Here is a 15,229-nt window from a genome sequence, read left to right on the forward strand (position 1 = left end):
CTAACTCTGGCCTGCTTTACAGTTCTCTGCCTTCTCAGACAAGCACCTTAAAATGGAGGAGTGGTCTCATTTTGTCTCTTTTTTTAAAATTATTATTAGTCTCAGGTGCACAAGACAAAGTAATACTTAGACGTTTATCTTTTACATCCCTCACACTGTGTGAACCCCCCTCCCCCCATCCACTATCCCTCTGACATCGCACAGAGCCATTACATTTCCACTGTCTCTATTCCTAATGCTGTACTCCGCTTCTTGTAAGTATATATATATATATATATATATATATATATATATATATATATATATATATATAATTATAGTTGACATTCATTATTGTTCAGCTTCAGGTGTACAGTGCAGTGATCAGGCATCTACACCATCCCTGAGATGGTCTCCCAAATGGGACACGTGTCCATCGGATACCCTACAAAATCTTTACAACATTATTGATTACATTCCCCAAATTAACTTTCAAAACCCCGTGGCCATCTTGTGGTTACTGATTGTTTTCTAATCCCCTCACCTTCCCCTTTACCCCCACCCCCCCGCCCATCTAGCAACCCTCAGTTTTTCCTCTTTGTCTCCAAAACTGTTTCTGATTAGTTCATTCATTTATTCTTTTCTTTAGAGTCCACATATAAGTGAGATCATATGGTATTTGTCTTCCTCTGTCTGACTTATTTCACTTAACATAATGTTCTCTAGGTCCATCCATGTTGTTGCAAATGGTAAGATTTCTTTCTTCTTTATGGCTGCAAAATACTCCATTGTATAAATGTACCACAGTTTCTTAATCCAGTCATCTACTGATGGGAATTTCAGTTGTTTCCATGTCTTGGTTATTGTGTATCGTGCTGCAAGCTGCAATAAACATAGGAGTACATAAAGATTTTTGAATTGGAATTTTGGATTTCTCCAGATAGATACCTAGGAGTGGAATTGCTGGATCATAAGGTAGTTCCATTTTCAGATTTTTGAGATAACTCCATCCTGTTTTCCATAGTGGCTGCACCAATCTGCAATCCCACCAACAGTGCACAAGCGTTCCCTTTTCTCCACATCCGCGCCAGCACTTGTTGTTTGTTGATTTATTGATGATAGCCATTTTGACTGGGGTGAGGTGGTATCTCACTGTGGTTTTTATTTTCATTTCTCTGATGGTTAGTGCGGTTGAGCATTTCTTCATATGTCTGTTTGCCATCTGTATGTCCTTTTTAGATCATCTTGTCTCTTATTAACTCTTTGGCACTGAGAAATCTGTCTCCTTCTCCTAACACTGTCCTGAGCATGCTTTGACAGAGGTTTTCAATGCTCTTGGGATTGTCACGTCCGATCTACTGAATATTTTGCAGCTCCCTTTCTTGACTCTCTGGCATGGATACTTCTTCCTTTTGGAAATTGTCACATAGTCTCTCTCTGTACCTCCTCCCCCCACCATTAGCTCTTTTGTGTCAGCTGACCAGTATTTGTTTCCTTCCTCGGCTTCATTCCCTGAAATAATTCTATCATCCTGATGGTTTTAACCACTTTTTAAAAGCAATTCCCAAATAAACATCTGTCATAGATTTTATATGAATTTCAGATTGTTTTGTAGAAAAGACTATCTCCAAAGGGAGCTCCAACTTGACATGTTGAAATCAAAAGTTAGAGTTTGCAACCTGAATATAGACACCTGGCCTCAAATACGAGGTCGACAATTAAGTTCACGAACTCATCCTAGCAAGAGTGCTACCTACCTCATTGCTGAATATCACTACGTCACCTGCAAAGCACTCCCCTTGGGAAGCTATGCACTGATGCCAGCACCGAGTCCACCCTTCAAAGCAATTTTGGAACTCATTTTCTGGAATGGCCATCAGAGCTATCGTTCAATGTCATCAAAATGTCTTCCTTTCAATATTTCCTTTATCTTCAGGTAAAGAAAGAAGTCATTGGGGGCCAGATCAGGTGAGTAGGGAGGGTGTTACAAGTTATTTGTTTACTGGCTAAAAGCTCCCTCACAGACAGTGCTGTGTGAGCTGGTGCATTGTCGTGATGCAGGAGCCATGAATTGTTAGTGAAAAGTTCAAGTCGTTTTTGTCTTTTTCATGCAGCCTTCGCAGTACTTCCAAATAGTAAACTTGGTTAACTGTTTGTCCAGTTGGTACAAATTCATAATGAACAATCCCTCTCATATCAAGAAAAGATTAGCAACATTGTTGCAACAAGTTCACCAACTTAATTGTCAGACCTCGTATACGTCATGTGCCTCCTTCATCACATCTGTAGTAACCTCACTTATTTATATTGTATATCTGTATGTGTTTAATTGCCCCAAATTGAAAGGACCTTAACAGTTATATTTATTGCTGTAACTCTAGTGTCTGAAAGAGTGGCTGGCACATGGTAGGTGCTCACCATAGTGATGAGTGTATCACTATGAATGAGGCAGTTGTGGTTCCCTTGGCAACACCTACCACAGAAGTGAAGTTTGGTGATTGGTCTAATAGGTGAGAATCAATTGAGTAGGACTGTCCAGGTGGCAGGATGGTGTGGTATAAAACATACTTGACACAACTTCCTGGTTCATGCCTCATGAGTACATATATTTACCCGTGTGTGTGTGTGTGTGTGTGTGTGTGTGTGTGTGTGTGTGTGTAGAGTATATGAAAAACCATAGGTCATGGATTAATAGATAGGTATGTACAAACATTTTAGGTAGAGAAAATTTAAATAATTCTATGTAAATTATTCCATATGAGATAAATTAGGATTTGATATAACATTAGAGTCGGTGAAAACCTTCAGAGGGAGAAGCCCACACTCATGCATGGGGAGGAAAGTGAGACAAAGATCAGAGGTGACACATTTTATCTCCATATCTGACTCTCTAACTTTGTGAGCAATAGAGTGCCTGCTGTAATGGTTTTTCCTTTTGGAAATCTTCCACAATAAAGAGATTTGGTCTCTTAGGATACTTAGAAGGTCTGTAGTCTGAATTTTCTGTAAAGACTATTTATTTATTTGTTGGCAGTTGTATATTTTGTGCCAGATGTGATAATCTCACTGGTGATATCACCCTCAAGGGGGCAAAAAAGAAAGTGGTTCCAGGAGGTTAGAAAAATTTTAACTATTGCAATAGTTTACACCCTCCAAAGGGTATGGTACATAAACAGATAGACAATATATTATATCTGCGGTATTAAAATTTCATGGGAGGAGGAGGGATCAGGAAAAAAAGGGTTCAAAAAGGCTTTTTTTAGGGGCAATAATGATTAAAAAATAAGTTGACAAACACCACACTTGAGAATTCAGCAACTAAGGAAAGTACAAACTGTTGTACGTGACAAAGATTTATTAATTTCCACAATTTTCCATATACTGAGGAATATGTAGAGGATTCAGTGGAAAGTATTGAGGGTGGGTGGTGTTAAAAACAAGACAAAGGCCCCAAATGGAGTCGCTTATGCAAAGCCCCATGTCACCAAGATGAGATTTAATTACAGTTTTGGTTCTCCCAGAAATGGAATCTTAAACCAATAAAAAATTTTATGATCAGGATTTGTTAGGTAATCTGACTCACAGACCTGCCATCCCCTATAAGGAAAGCAAACTTGCAATAACCAATCCAATTTTTGCTTAGGGCAACTTCCTCATGTCTGCTCCCTCTGAATATAAAATCTCTTACTTCATACAGCTCTGCAGAGCTGCTTTCTGTCTGCTAGACTGGAGGCTGCCTGATTCATGAATCCTTGAATAAAGCCAATAAGATCTTTAGAATTTATTTAGTTGAATTTTGCTTTTTAACAGAAGAGGGGACATTGTTAGGTTAAAAAACAAACAAAACAAAACAAAAACTAATACCCTTGCTAGGAGGAGAAATACTCTAATTCTTTTCCATCCTGATATCTGCAGGATTTACTAGGACCTGGCCTTGTAGGAGAGGAAAAAGCTTTCCTGGGCTCTGTTAGAGTCCCTGGCTGGGTCTGAAAATTAAATGGTCAAAGACAGATTAGCAGGAGAAAATCACATACATTTATTTAATATAAGTTTTACATGACAGAAGAGCCTTCCTAAGGAAATGAAGACCCAAAAAAACAGTAAGATCTGAGTATTTTTTACTAGGGTTGATGAAGAGCAGACAAACATGGAGGGATGACTGGCAGGGAGCAGGGCAGTATAGTAAGTGGGAAGACTTAGCATGGCCGTTTGTTAGGATTCCTTTGGGCGTCTCCTCATCTTTGCAGACAGGGATGCTCCTTTGCTCCACGTACAAGAAGAACACCTCTCACATGGACGTTTATGACCTGTTTTAGGGGAGAAGGACAAGGGGAAGGTCAGCATGATCTTCCTGCGTCTGCCATTCTCTCAAACTCCTTCAGCTTAAAATGCCCAACACGTCAAAGTGCCATATTCTGGAGAAGCATATCCTGAACCTCATTAGTCTGAGCAAGGTGTCATACAAATAATATAGCAGAGTGTCTGTGCCACTGATCTCACTCTCCCAGGCACTGGAGATTAAAATCTCTGAGCCCCGACTTTCTCATTTGTAATATAGATGTGGGGTCACCCACCTCTCTGTCCTAATTGAGGATTTAATGAGCAAACACAGGTAAAACCCTAGGAGGTAGTCACATACTGAAGACCCTAAAAGTGCTAACTATTAATACTAATATAGAAAAAAGTTGTATTTCAATAGAAAACTATGCACTGTGTATGGCACACTCTCTGGCAATCGGATTCTTTCTTTGGGTTTGAGCTATTTGGCACTTTCTCGTAAGTCAGAGGCAACTAATGGAAGTACACGTGATGCCATGTCTAGTAGCGTCGTGTGCACTTCCATTAGTTTCCCTTCCCCGCAAAGGAAAACCATTTGTGCTTTGTTTGTAACTCAGCTGACCATCCCTTTACTCAGTAAATTTATACTGGCTTGACTATCCCAGGGAGCTAGTTACAGCATCTGCCTGATTTCTTCAGATCCTATGATTAAAAGAAATTATTTAATATGAGTTCATTTTTATATTGTAGAAGCCAAGTTTTACTGGAAGTTATATTTTCACAGTATACATGTAGAAGTGGTGTTACCGTGTTTCCCCGAAAATAAGACCTAACAGGAAAATAAGCACTAGTATGATTTTTCAGGATGTTTGCAATATAAAATAAGCCCTAATGTGACTTTTGGAGCAAAAATTAATAAAAGACAGGATCTTATTTTGGGGGAAATATGGTAGGGCTTATTTTATATTACGAGCATCCTGAAAAATCATCTTAGGGCTTATTTTCCGGTTAGGTCTTATTTTCGGGGAAACATGGTAGTAGAAAAGGGAGACATGGCTAAAGTTAAAAAAAAAAAAAGAATTGACTAAACAGAAGTCTGTCAAGAGGAATTTGAAAAATAAGGGAAAAGAGAGATGAGGCAAGGAATACAATGTAGTGTCTGTTTGAGGGAGAGGGACAAGCAGAGATTTCAGAGAAACGGGAGCATCTGAGGAAGGAAGAGGGGGAGTCAGCAGGCAATGACTGGGACAGAAAACCACTCACCAGAAGGATGAGGGCAGAGTGAAGCAGGAGATGTGTAAAATGGAGTCACTTTAAGCTAACAGTAGTAACACAATGAAGGTTGAGGCATGAGGAAAGACTCCATTCTCACTCTAACCAGCATAGGAACTTAACCATTTTTGAACTGTTCAGTCCTGAGTCATTGCCTGGATATACATCTGTACTTCCAGGTAAATCTCTAATTAAGCCCCTAGGGATTCCATACCCAGACCACCTGATTACTCTCCAAAGAACTTGGCTATACACCACCTGAGATTCATCATCCATCCACCGTCTTGACCAGACCTCTCAGCAGCTGACTGCCTGACATCTGACTGATGACCCTCCTGGACCAATTGAAGGGCTGAGAATGTAGAATTGGTGATTCTTAAGAATGCACTTTTTACTGTCAGAACTTTTCTTTCTTCTTCAAATCACTCCTGGGTTTTTTCCTGGCTGTATTCCCAGTGTGCAAACTCTAAGATCCTTGAATAAATATTATTTCTAGCCAAAGCCTCCAGACTCTTTTTGAATTCATTCAACAAGGAAAAGACAATTGTATTCCATTCTGTTCCACCTCAAATTTTGACATTTATTTTTAATCTTAATGTTTTAACGTGATATAGGAAAAAAAAACAATTGTGAAACAAAACATGCTGGACAATTAAGGAGATGACTTTTTCCTGGCTATTGCCATAGAGAGAAGATTTCTTAATGAGTGTCAAATGACAAAAAAATGAAACAAATCGGTAACACATTTTATGTCCTTTAGGAAACAACCTGAGGATCGGGGTGTGCAGAGCTTCTGGACGGTGGAGCGCTCTTCCCCAGAGATATCTGGGCAAGAATGACTTTCAGAGTGTTAGAAGCAGCAATGTGGAAACAGCACGGCAAGTGGGCTTGCATATCTGAACTTATTTAAAAAGAACAAGGAACAAGAAAACACTACAGAGGCCAGAGCTGTCTTGGCATTTAGGGTTGGCTGACTGGATGTACTGCATTGCTGGTTGTGGTGGAGAAACTGTTCCTGAAGTGACCAATGTCTGTCCCGCGAGCTGGACATAGGTCAGAACAGAGGATGCTTTCCAAAAAGCCCCCTTAGTGACTCTGATTGTAATTCATGTTCATTCTGTCATCAGTCAGCACCTCTTCCCTGCCTCCTGTCTGGTGCTGGTTCCTGGAGCTGTTGTACTGACCTGGTTGAGCGTGCAATTTCCCGTACCTGGTGGCATCCAGGTGCTGGTAACAGGGACTGTCCCCCCTTTACCCCATATGATTCTTCGCAGCCTGCTAGATGCATGGGGATCCATTTTGTCTTGTAGGTAACCAAGACATGGTTCATAATAAACTCTGTTAATTGCCAGACTAGAGAGGCCAGCCTCTCTCTTTGGTCTCCCCCTGCACTCCTATGGAGCTGTTTTCAGTCCTGGAGTCTTTCCCTGGGTCGGCGTGTGTGGACACTGGTCAAGCAGGTCACTCAGGGGAACACGACAGTCCAGTTTGCAGACATCACACCCCAGGCAGGAATTTATTTCAGCGTGAGGAATGTCTTCTAGGAAAGGAAGGGACTTGGGGATTTACTAAGCAGCTAAACAAGGGGGTCCTGTGTCTGAGAAAGAGGAGACTGGGGCTTATCTGAGTCATTTGGAGAGGAGCTATTCTTGGCAGTTAGCCCTTTCCCAGAGTACAAAGGAGGAGAGGTGGATTTCTTACCTGTAGCTGTTTTCTGGGAGCACAGGCTCAGGTAAAGTCAACTTTGCTGTCTTAGGCCCAGTGAGGTGAGTCTCCAACACAAAGCCAAAGCAACTATCTATAATGTTGACCAAGGGCATAAGATAATCAGGGGTGCTCAAGACAAGAGGCCCCAAACGGAGTCACTTATGCTAAGCTGAAACTCATGTCACCAAACTGAGACAACTTGATTTCAGTTTCAGCTCTCTCAGAAATAGAATCTTAGACCAGCCTGTCAGGAATCTCCTGCCTAGCTCTAGTGAGGTAACTGCATGAGAAACCCCTGCCATCCTCTGAAGGAAAGCAACCTTGCAATACCCACCCACTTTGCCTAGAGTGACTCTGACTTCCTGTTTCTGCTCCCTCTGCCTAGAAAAGGCTTTTATTTTGAACAGCGTTAAACAAAAAGCTTAACTTTCTTTTTTAAAAGAAAGGCTTTGTTGAGTCATATGCTGGCCAGAAATGGACCAGGTCCCAGGTCATGATGGCTAAAACCATCAGGAACAGGGTTAGATGGAGAAGACCACTTGTCTGGCATCCTGGATTTGATGGGCAGTTTTACAAGTTATATCTTGGGGAAGAAAGATGGAAGTTGTTTTGAAATGACATTCACTACTTCTGATCACTTATAGGCAACAGTTCTGAAAGTTCACATGCAGGACATGGTGGCCTCTGCCGGTCACTAGAGAAGGTCACTCAAAGCTCCAACATACACTTATGGATGCGAGCTGTCTTTTATCTGCTGACCTCCAGATGTTAACAGAATAACTTCTCTATGCCTTTCATTCTCTGCTCACCGTAATTTAATTTAGAGCATCTCAGAATTTTTTTCCTGTCATTTTGTTCTCTCCATTGCATTTTTCCAGAGGCAGGAACACAGGTAACTTCAGAGCTCCCGGGACTGCTACTTGGGTCCATTCAAGACATCCAGTGCATTCTCTCCAAAGAGAATGGATCTCCCCACTTCATCAGCTGGGTACCAAGGCCTACCGAGGCCACAGACATTGTGGAGTTTATAACTCAAGGGAGGAAACTCTAACTGCCACACCGGTGACTCTCATTCTCTATCTGCCATCAGCCCATCAACATCACTGCCTCTTTAACACAGCAGCTTTGAATATTCAGACCTGGGTCCCCGTGAAGCACAGAACTCCTCCTTCCCCCTTCCGTGAGTCCTGGTTTGTCCACAGTTAAATGACGCCAGTGGGGCTGGTCCCCTTTGAGATGAAGTGAGGTGAGGGAGTGAGGAGGTGATACAGGGAGGGTGGAAATACAGGCCCATCTTGGGGGAGAGGCTGTGAAGCTGAGGGGACTGAGGCAGAAGTGATGGCACCCCCTCAGCCAGGATCTTCTCATCCCCTCAGCCTAGGAATCCTGTCGCAGCTTTCTCCAGGTGTGTGTGCCCTCAGATGCTTCCGAGGGTGGTGGCTGTCTTACCTGCCTCCTTAAGGTGTGGTCTGAGGACCAGCTAGGGGAATGGGGGCCCCCCAGGATGCATGCAGAAATGCAGATTCTAAGACCTACAGGATCAGAGTCTGCATTTTAACAAGAGTCCAGGTAATGAATTTGCATGTTAAGTGGGAGAAGCTCTGGCCTGGGTTTAGGGCATACCACCTCAAAATATGGCACTTTGGTGAATAGAATAGTTCAGGGTGAAGGTATTTGTGAAGTGGAGGGGGCAGGCATAGATGCTCATGTGAGAGAGGCCCTCTCTGTTCCTGGGGGAAAGGAATATCCTTATTTCTAAGGTAGAGACAGAGAGGAATCTGAACACACAGGCCTTGTAAAGCTTTCCCGTTTGTTACATTTAGTTCAGATCCCCTTTGTTCTATTATATTTCTCTACCACTGTCCACTCTTCATTGGATGTGGCATGAAACCCATTTCTTCAGGACTTCATTTCCTCCATAAAACTCCATAAAGTCACGTGAAACTTTTATTAAATACATGTGTAGGCTTTTCTCCTAATCATCTTTCTCAGTTTACTTTTCAGACCCAGACAGGGACCCTACAACGGTCCAGGAAAACTATTTTCTGCCCTACAGTCTGGTCTGTATTTTGCAAAGAATGAAAGCAAATGATGCTTTTTAGTCCTAAAGGGTCTTTGACACTAGTTTTTAAATGTTTAAGGATTTTTGCTCTTTGAAAATTCATGTAGCAATATAAACAACAGGATATGGGAGTGAGACATAACTTGGAGTAAAGCTCTGGGTAGATTTGGAACAAAAATTTACCTCAGAAAATGATTTAACTTCAGAGTTTCAAGAATGACATGGGTAGAAGAGAGATAATGAAAACCATGTTGACCTCCAACAAGTGTAGAGAATATTAGATGAGTTAAGAGCATTTAACTCAGAGCAGGAGCTTAATAAACATCAGGTCCTCGTCACTAATAAAATGGAAAACATACCTGAGGAATAACGACGCTCTAAGACTTCAGTGACCGATGTATCATTGTTGTACGTTAACTTCTTGGTTAATCCAGAATCTTACAACAGACTTTGGGGAAAACGTCGAAGGCTGGGCACCAAAGGTAGAAAAGAAGCACATAGTCCTATGAAGGGCTTTTGATAGGAATGTGGGAAATGAAAAACACCCCGCTTGCCCAATTCCCCTGTTTGAAGGCTGTCAGCTAAGAAAAATGGTCAAATTGTGATCATTCTGACTATAATAGGCAGAAAGTTGTTAAAGAATTAAAAACAAAAAAGAACACAAACAAAACTCCGGCTTACAAAGGGAGTATCTTTTGTACTTGGCACTCTAGCATAAGCTGTGGAGACTCATGTTTGTAACTGCTCCCCTCACGCTGGTCTTTGGGCCTGCTTTCCCGGCCATGCACAGGGGCTGTTTGGATGATATGTGTTGTGCAGTTCACTTACCAGAACATGTCATGTGGGACTGAAACAGTCTTAGGGAAGTGCAGGAAAAGACACACAGTGGGAGGCACGGGCGAAGACCGGATCTGACTGAAGAGTCCCCGATTCCCCCGCGGCCCCTGATGGACAGGAAGCCAGGCTGGACATGCTCCTCGCTGCCATCGCCCTCACTCCCACCCCCCCCCCCCCACCCCCACCCCCCCCCACCCCCCCCCCCGTCACTGAGCAGCAAGCAGCCTCCTCAGTGCCCCCTTCACGTCCTTGTTTCTGAGTGTGTAGATCAGGGGGTTCAGGAGCGGGGTGACAATGTTGTAGAAGAGGGTGAGGAACTTGCCCTGGTCCTGGGCAGAGCTGTTCCCGGGCTGCATGTACATGTAGATGATGTTCCCGTAGAACAGGGCGACCACGGTGAGGTGGGAGCTGCAGGTGCTGGCGGCCTTGTGCCGCCCTGCGGCTGACTGGATTTGTAACACCGCCCTCACGATGTAGCCGTAGGAGACGAGGATAAAGCCCAGGGGTAACAGCACGATGCCCACGGCCAGGACAAAGACAGTGCCCTCAACGGCAGCTGTGTCCACACAGGCCATCCGAATCAGGGCGGGCATCTCACACAGGAAGTGGTCCACACGGCGGCGCCCACAGCGGGGTAAGTGCAGGGTGACTGGGGACATGGCCATGGAGTTGGCCACTCCGCAACCCCAGGCGACCGACAGCAAGCCCACGCAGAGGCGCGGATTCATGATCACCGTGTAGTGCAGGGGCTTGCACACCGCCACAAACCGGTCATAGGCCATGACGGCCAGGAGCAGGCACTCTACGCCACCCAGAGCCAGGAACAGGAAGAGCTGGATGGCGCACCCTGTGTAGCTGATGGTCTTGTCACGTCCACTCAGGTTATAGAGCAGCTGGGGGATGGAGCTGGTGGTGAAACACAGGTCCAGGACAGAGAGGTGGGTGAGGAAGAAGTACATGGGGGAGTGGAGGTGGGTGTCCAGCCAGCACACCAGGATGATGGTGGTGTTGCCCACAAGGGTCAGGAGATAGGCAATCAGGATGACCACAAAGAGGCTCCTCTCCAGATGGGGGCGGCCAGAAAACCCCCAAAGGATGAAGTTTTCCTGGGCGCTCTCATTGGCTCCATCCATCCGGACTGCACCTGAGAAGGAATATTGATACTAATAATGGTAGTAGCCCACATAAGGCGGCACCTACTATGAGCCAGGCGTTCTTCTACGATTTTTACATTTAGTTACTCATTTAACCCCAACAACAGTGACATGGAGTTGACAGTCTTATTGTCCTGGACTTACAGAAAGGGAAACTGAGGCAGGCATATCTTAAGCAAATGATCATATTGTAGAAAAGGCAGAGCTGACTTTGAACTGAAGACATAGGCTCAGAGTCCTCATCCCTCACTGCCTCTTATTCCAATGGCAAAAACATAAACCCTGCTGTGGCCCAGTCACTGATTGTCCCCAGACATGAGTTCCTGAGCTCCTGCAAAAACCTCAAAGACCCCAAGTGCAATCTCAGAATAATCAATTAATAGTATTTAGGAACTATCCACTAGACACAGAAAACTTTATTTACTCTCTAACCCAAAGACACATCTCATTCCTTTTTATCATTATTCTTGAGGTAATTTTAAAGTACCTGAATAAATAAAATAAATAATATATCAGACAATTGAATATTACTAAAGCAACATACACATGAAATTACTCTCTCTCTCTCTCTCTCTCTCTCTCTCAATTGAGTCTGGTTTTAAAGAAACAGTATTTTTTTCTTCCAAAGTACTATAGCTGCTTGAGAAAAAGAAAATCACAAAATTTGAGCAGATTATTCAACTTTAATGCAATAATTTATATAGATGTGCAGAAACCTCTGTCAAATTGCAGTCCCAATAGTTCATCAGATTCAAACAAAGCAGACCTGAGGACACAGAACCACTCTTACAGACAGATAGAGGAGTCAGCTTCACACCCTCGGGCTGCTGCCCCAGTCTCCCTGCTGCCTTATTACAATCCCTTAGCCAGCAAGATACCATTTCCAAGATCTTGGAAAGCTCTCTACCTTTTCATTGTTTACTCGTCTCAATGGAAGTCATCAAACTACCTTACTTATTTTATAGCTATGTTTTGATATTTTAATATGAAAGAAAATTGGTAAATATGAAAGGTGTATGTATGTTACATGAAGCTATGTGTCACACACAAAGGGAGTGGGAAATTAAGCCCATGCAACAAGGCAGAGAAATTCTGACCCAAAAAACAAGTCTAATGAGGAGAAACCATCCTTAGCATGTATCCAAACATACTTCGAAAATAATAATTAACAATTGGTGAGGCATTCGGGGTTGGGGAGTGTGGCTCACTCATTCACTCCTTTCACCAAAACAAATTACAAATGAAATATTTAAACACTCAATAAGTAAACTGTTATAAGAAAGCGTGGGAGTTGTTCTCTTTGTTTTTTTCCTGATCATGTTGGATTTACATAGATCTCACTAGGCAAGTTGCAATTCTCAAAACCTATAAAACAAAATACAAATAAGTTTGCATATTTTAATAAATCTCTGATATAAGAAACACTGCTAATAAAGTATAAAGAATAATTAAAATACTAGAGAAATTCAACATGACAATTGAAAGGCTACCTTGTCTAATAATTTTTTTCAAGAAATTGGCAAGAAAACCTGGAACAAAATAAAAATAGGTAGTGACTTGAAGTAGTAGTTCACAAGAAAAGTAATGTAAAAAATGGCTTATAAACATTAGAATTCCTCTCACTGATAATTAAAGATATAAAATTAAAATATAGGTGTAAATATATGTGCTTTTTAGACAGGTAAATATTTTGAAATGTGGTATATACAGAACTGGGAAAAGTGCAAGGGAATAAGCCCATTCTCTTGAACTTGTGATAGGTATTGAAATTGGAATAGAATGTTTGGAGGGATCTTAGAAAAAGATCGTTGATTAAAGTGCCCAATACTCAGAAACGATGCATATGTTTAAAGTTGTAGAAATGAGTTAATAAATAACAACTTTATGAGCTAGAAACAAACAGCTACTAAATGGAAATAAGCATATGTATGTGACTTCACCTGGATATTTTTTCCAAAACTCATGTTAATCTCACACAAATGGAAAGCAAAATCTAGCACACCATGAGATTATACATAGCGTGATGCCACTTTCTGGTCACAAACTCTATATATATTTACATTAAAATAGATACAATATCTAAATGTATTCAGTGAATTATTAAAGTGATTTACTTCTAGAGTGTGGGATGGAGTTTAAGGGAGACCTTCATTTATACATGACTCCTTCTTCATTAAATCATAATTTATAATCATGAATTATTATGAAATTAAAAATAATATGTATACATGTATGTTTATAGTACAAAAAATTCAGAAAATTTTTCTATGTTTGGTGTTTTTTCTAAATCTGTTAATATATCATTTTAACTTTATCGCTCCTTTACAGACATCATTGCCCCATCCCGCTTAATAAATCATTTAAAACAAAAGAAACTGAAAAAGGAAAATAAGTCAAAAGAAATGCAGGATGTTTAGGAAGGAAAAAAGACTGAACCAAATTTTGTCACCACAATAAAGCCAGTGTTTTAAAACAAACTGCTGCACAATTTTGTGATCCAAAAATTGTGAATTCTGTGAAATAAGAGAAAAATAGACCACAGAGGTGAAAAAGAGTGGGACGCAGTGACAGGAGTGAGCTTTCTTGTCAGGGCAGCACGTGAGTCCCCATCTCCTGAGTGTTTTCTGCACTTGGATGTGGGGACCAAGGGACTCGCAGGGACATCTGAGGCAACTGGAAAAGAACGTTCATTCGAATCCCTTGCATCTGGCCAGCTCTGAACCAACAGCCACCTCCTCTCTCCTCTGGGAAACAGACAGGCTGGTATTGGCCTGGGGCTTTGAGAGGGAGGGAGGGTCCCCAGCCCTGCTGGTAGCACACAGCCTGCTAGGGTAGACACAGGTCCCTCACACAGAGGACACCAGGCCTTCACTTCCTGAACGGTTCTGGGAAGGGGCAGGTATGGTCTCCCCTTACATTCTAACTTTAGAAGGCACATGTTCATTGTTCTTTCTTGTGCTACAGGTCCTCTCAGCCAGCCTCGCCACCTCCCACCCATAGCTTACACTTTACAGGTAACTTCTACAACCACTGTGAGCATCTCTACATTTAACCTGATTGTGCACCTGTGCTCGCTTGCACATAGTGAATTTTGTCACCCATGTCCCGGTGAAAGGAGCGATGGAAAACACCCATCTTTTATACATGGACACAGAGCTGAAGCTCCAGGAGTGAATAATCAATTGCTTCACGTGGCAGTTCAAGTCCTCCCTACAGTGGAAACATTCACTGTTCATGGGTCAAAGCTAGAGAAACGTGAAGGCCGGATGAGTGATACACTGGAGAGCCGTGAGCTCTCCCACCTCCGCGGGGCCACTCGCGGAAATGTACGGGCAGCGAGTCCAGTGACTGAGGCCTGCTGCTTGTGCACAGCTTTGCGTGGGACTGCAGGCATCAGTGGCTCAGCTGCACGAAGGGATGATTGCTTTGCAAACGTTTGCTTACTTGGGAGTGTTGGCGGCCGAGGATCAGAGGTAAAAGACATTCTCCCTCTGGGTGCTGGCCAAGCAGTGTGAACACTAGCCCCAAATGCAGTGTCCCACCTCAGAAATGCCCACACTCAAACCCCAAGGTCATAGAAATGTATTTTTCAGCTCCTGGAGGGCAAGCAGTCATACGATTAGAGACTTCAGTCTATTTCCAAAGCATTTTTAATCTTGAAGATTAAAGAATTTTAAATTCACCAAAATGTGGCTACCATGACAGATGGCAGAAAATGGGACCTGTGTTTTCAGAGCAGGGGAAGGGCTACACCTTCTCTGCCAAGAGTGACACTTGCGTCCCTCATTGGTCCCCATGAGGCTGATAATCCCTTTTTCCATACTATGCTTTTCAAAATGAAACTCACATCTCAGATCTCATTTCTCATGTCCTCCTTACAAACCTCAGTCTTTCTTCACAATCTCCAGTCCCAACATAAGAAAACAGAACAAAACAACCA

At 42.5% G+C, this 15,229-nt stretch overlaps 1 protein-coding gene across 1 annotated transcript; it reads right to left on the reverse strand.

Moving 5' to 3' along the window:
- Window positions 1-10,341: 10,341 nt before the first annotated feature.
- LOC117017005 (olfactory receptor 2W3) lies at window positions 10,342-11,268 on the reverse strand. The gene has a single exon (XM_033096903.1). It carries the CDS (start codon window positions 11,266-11,268, stop codon window positions 10,342-10,344), a length of 927 nt encoding a protein of 308 aa, XP_032952794.1.
- Between the last annotated feature and the right edge of the window lie 3,961 nt (window positions 11,269-15,229).

This window comes from Rhinolophus ferrumequinum, chromosome 24 (genome assembly GCF_004115265.2).
Source record: "Rhinolophus ferrumequinum isolate MPI-CBG mRhiFer1 chromosome 24, mRhiFer1_v1.p, whole genome shotgun sequence".
Classification (NCBI taxonomy): Eukaryota; Metazoa; Chordata; class Mammalia; order Chiroptera; family Rhinolophidae; genus Rhinolophus; species Rhinolophus ferrumequinum.

Bases quoted from the DNA above. Each gene is read 5' to 3' on its own strand.
- LOC117017005 (XM_033096903.1), bottom strand. From the start codon at position 11,268: ATGGATGGAGCCAATGAGAGCGCCCAGGAAAACTTCATCCTTTGGGGG.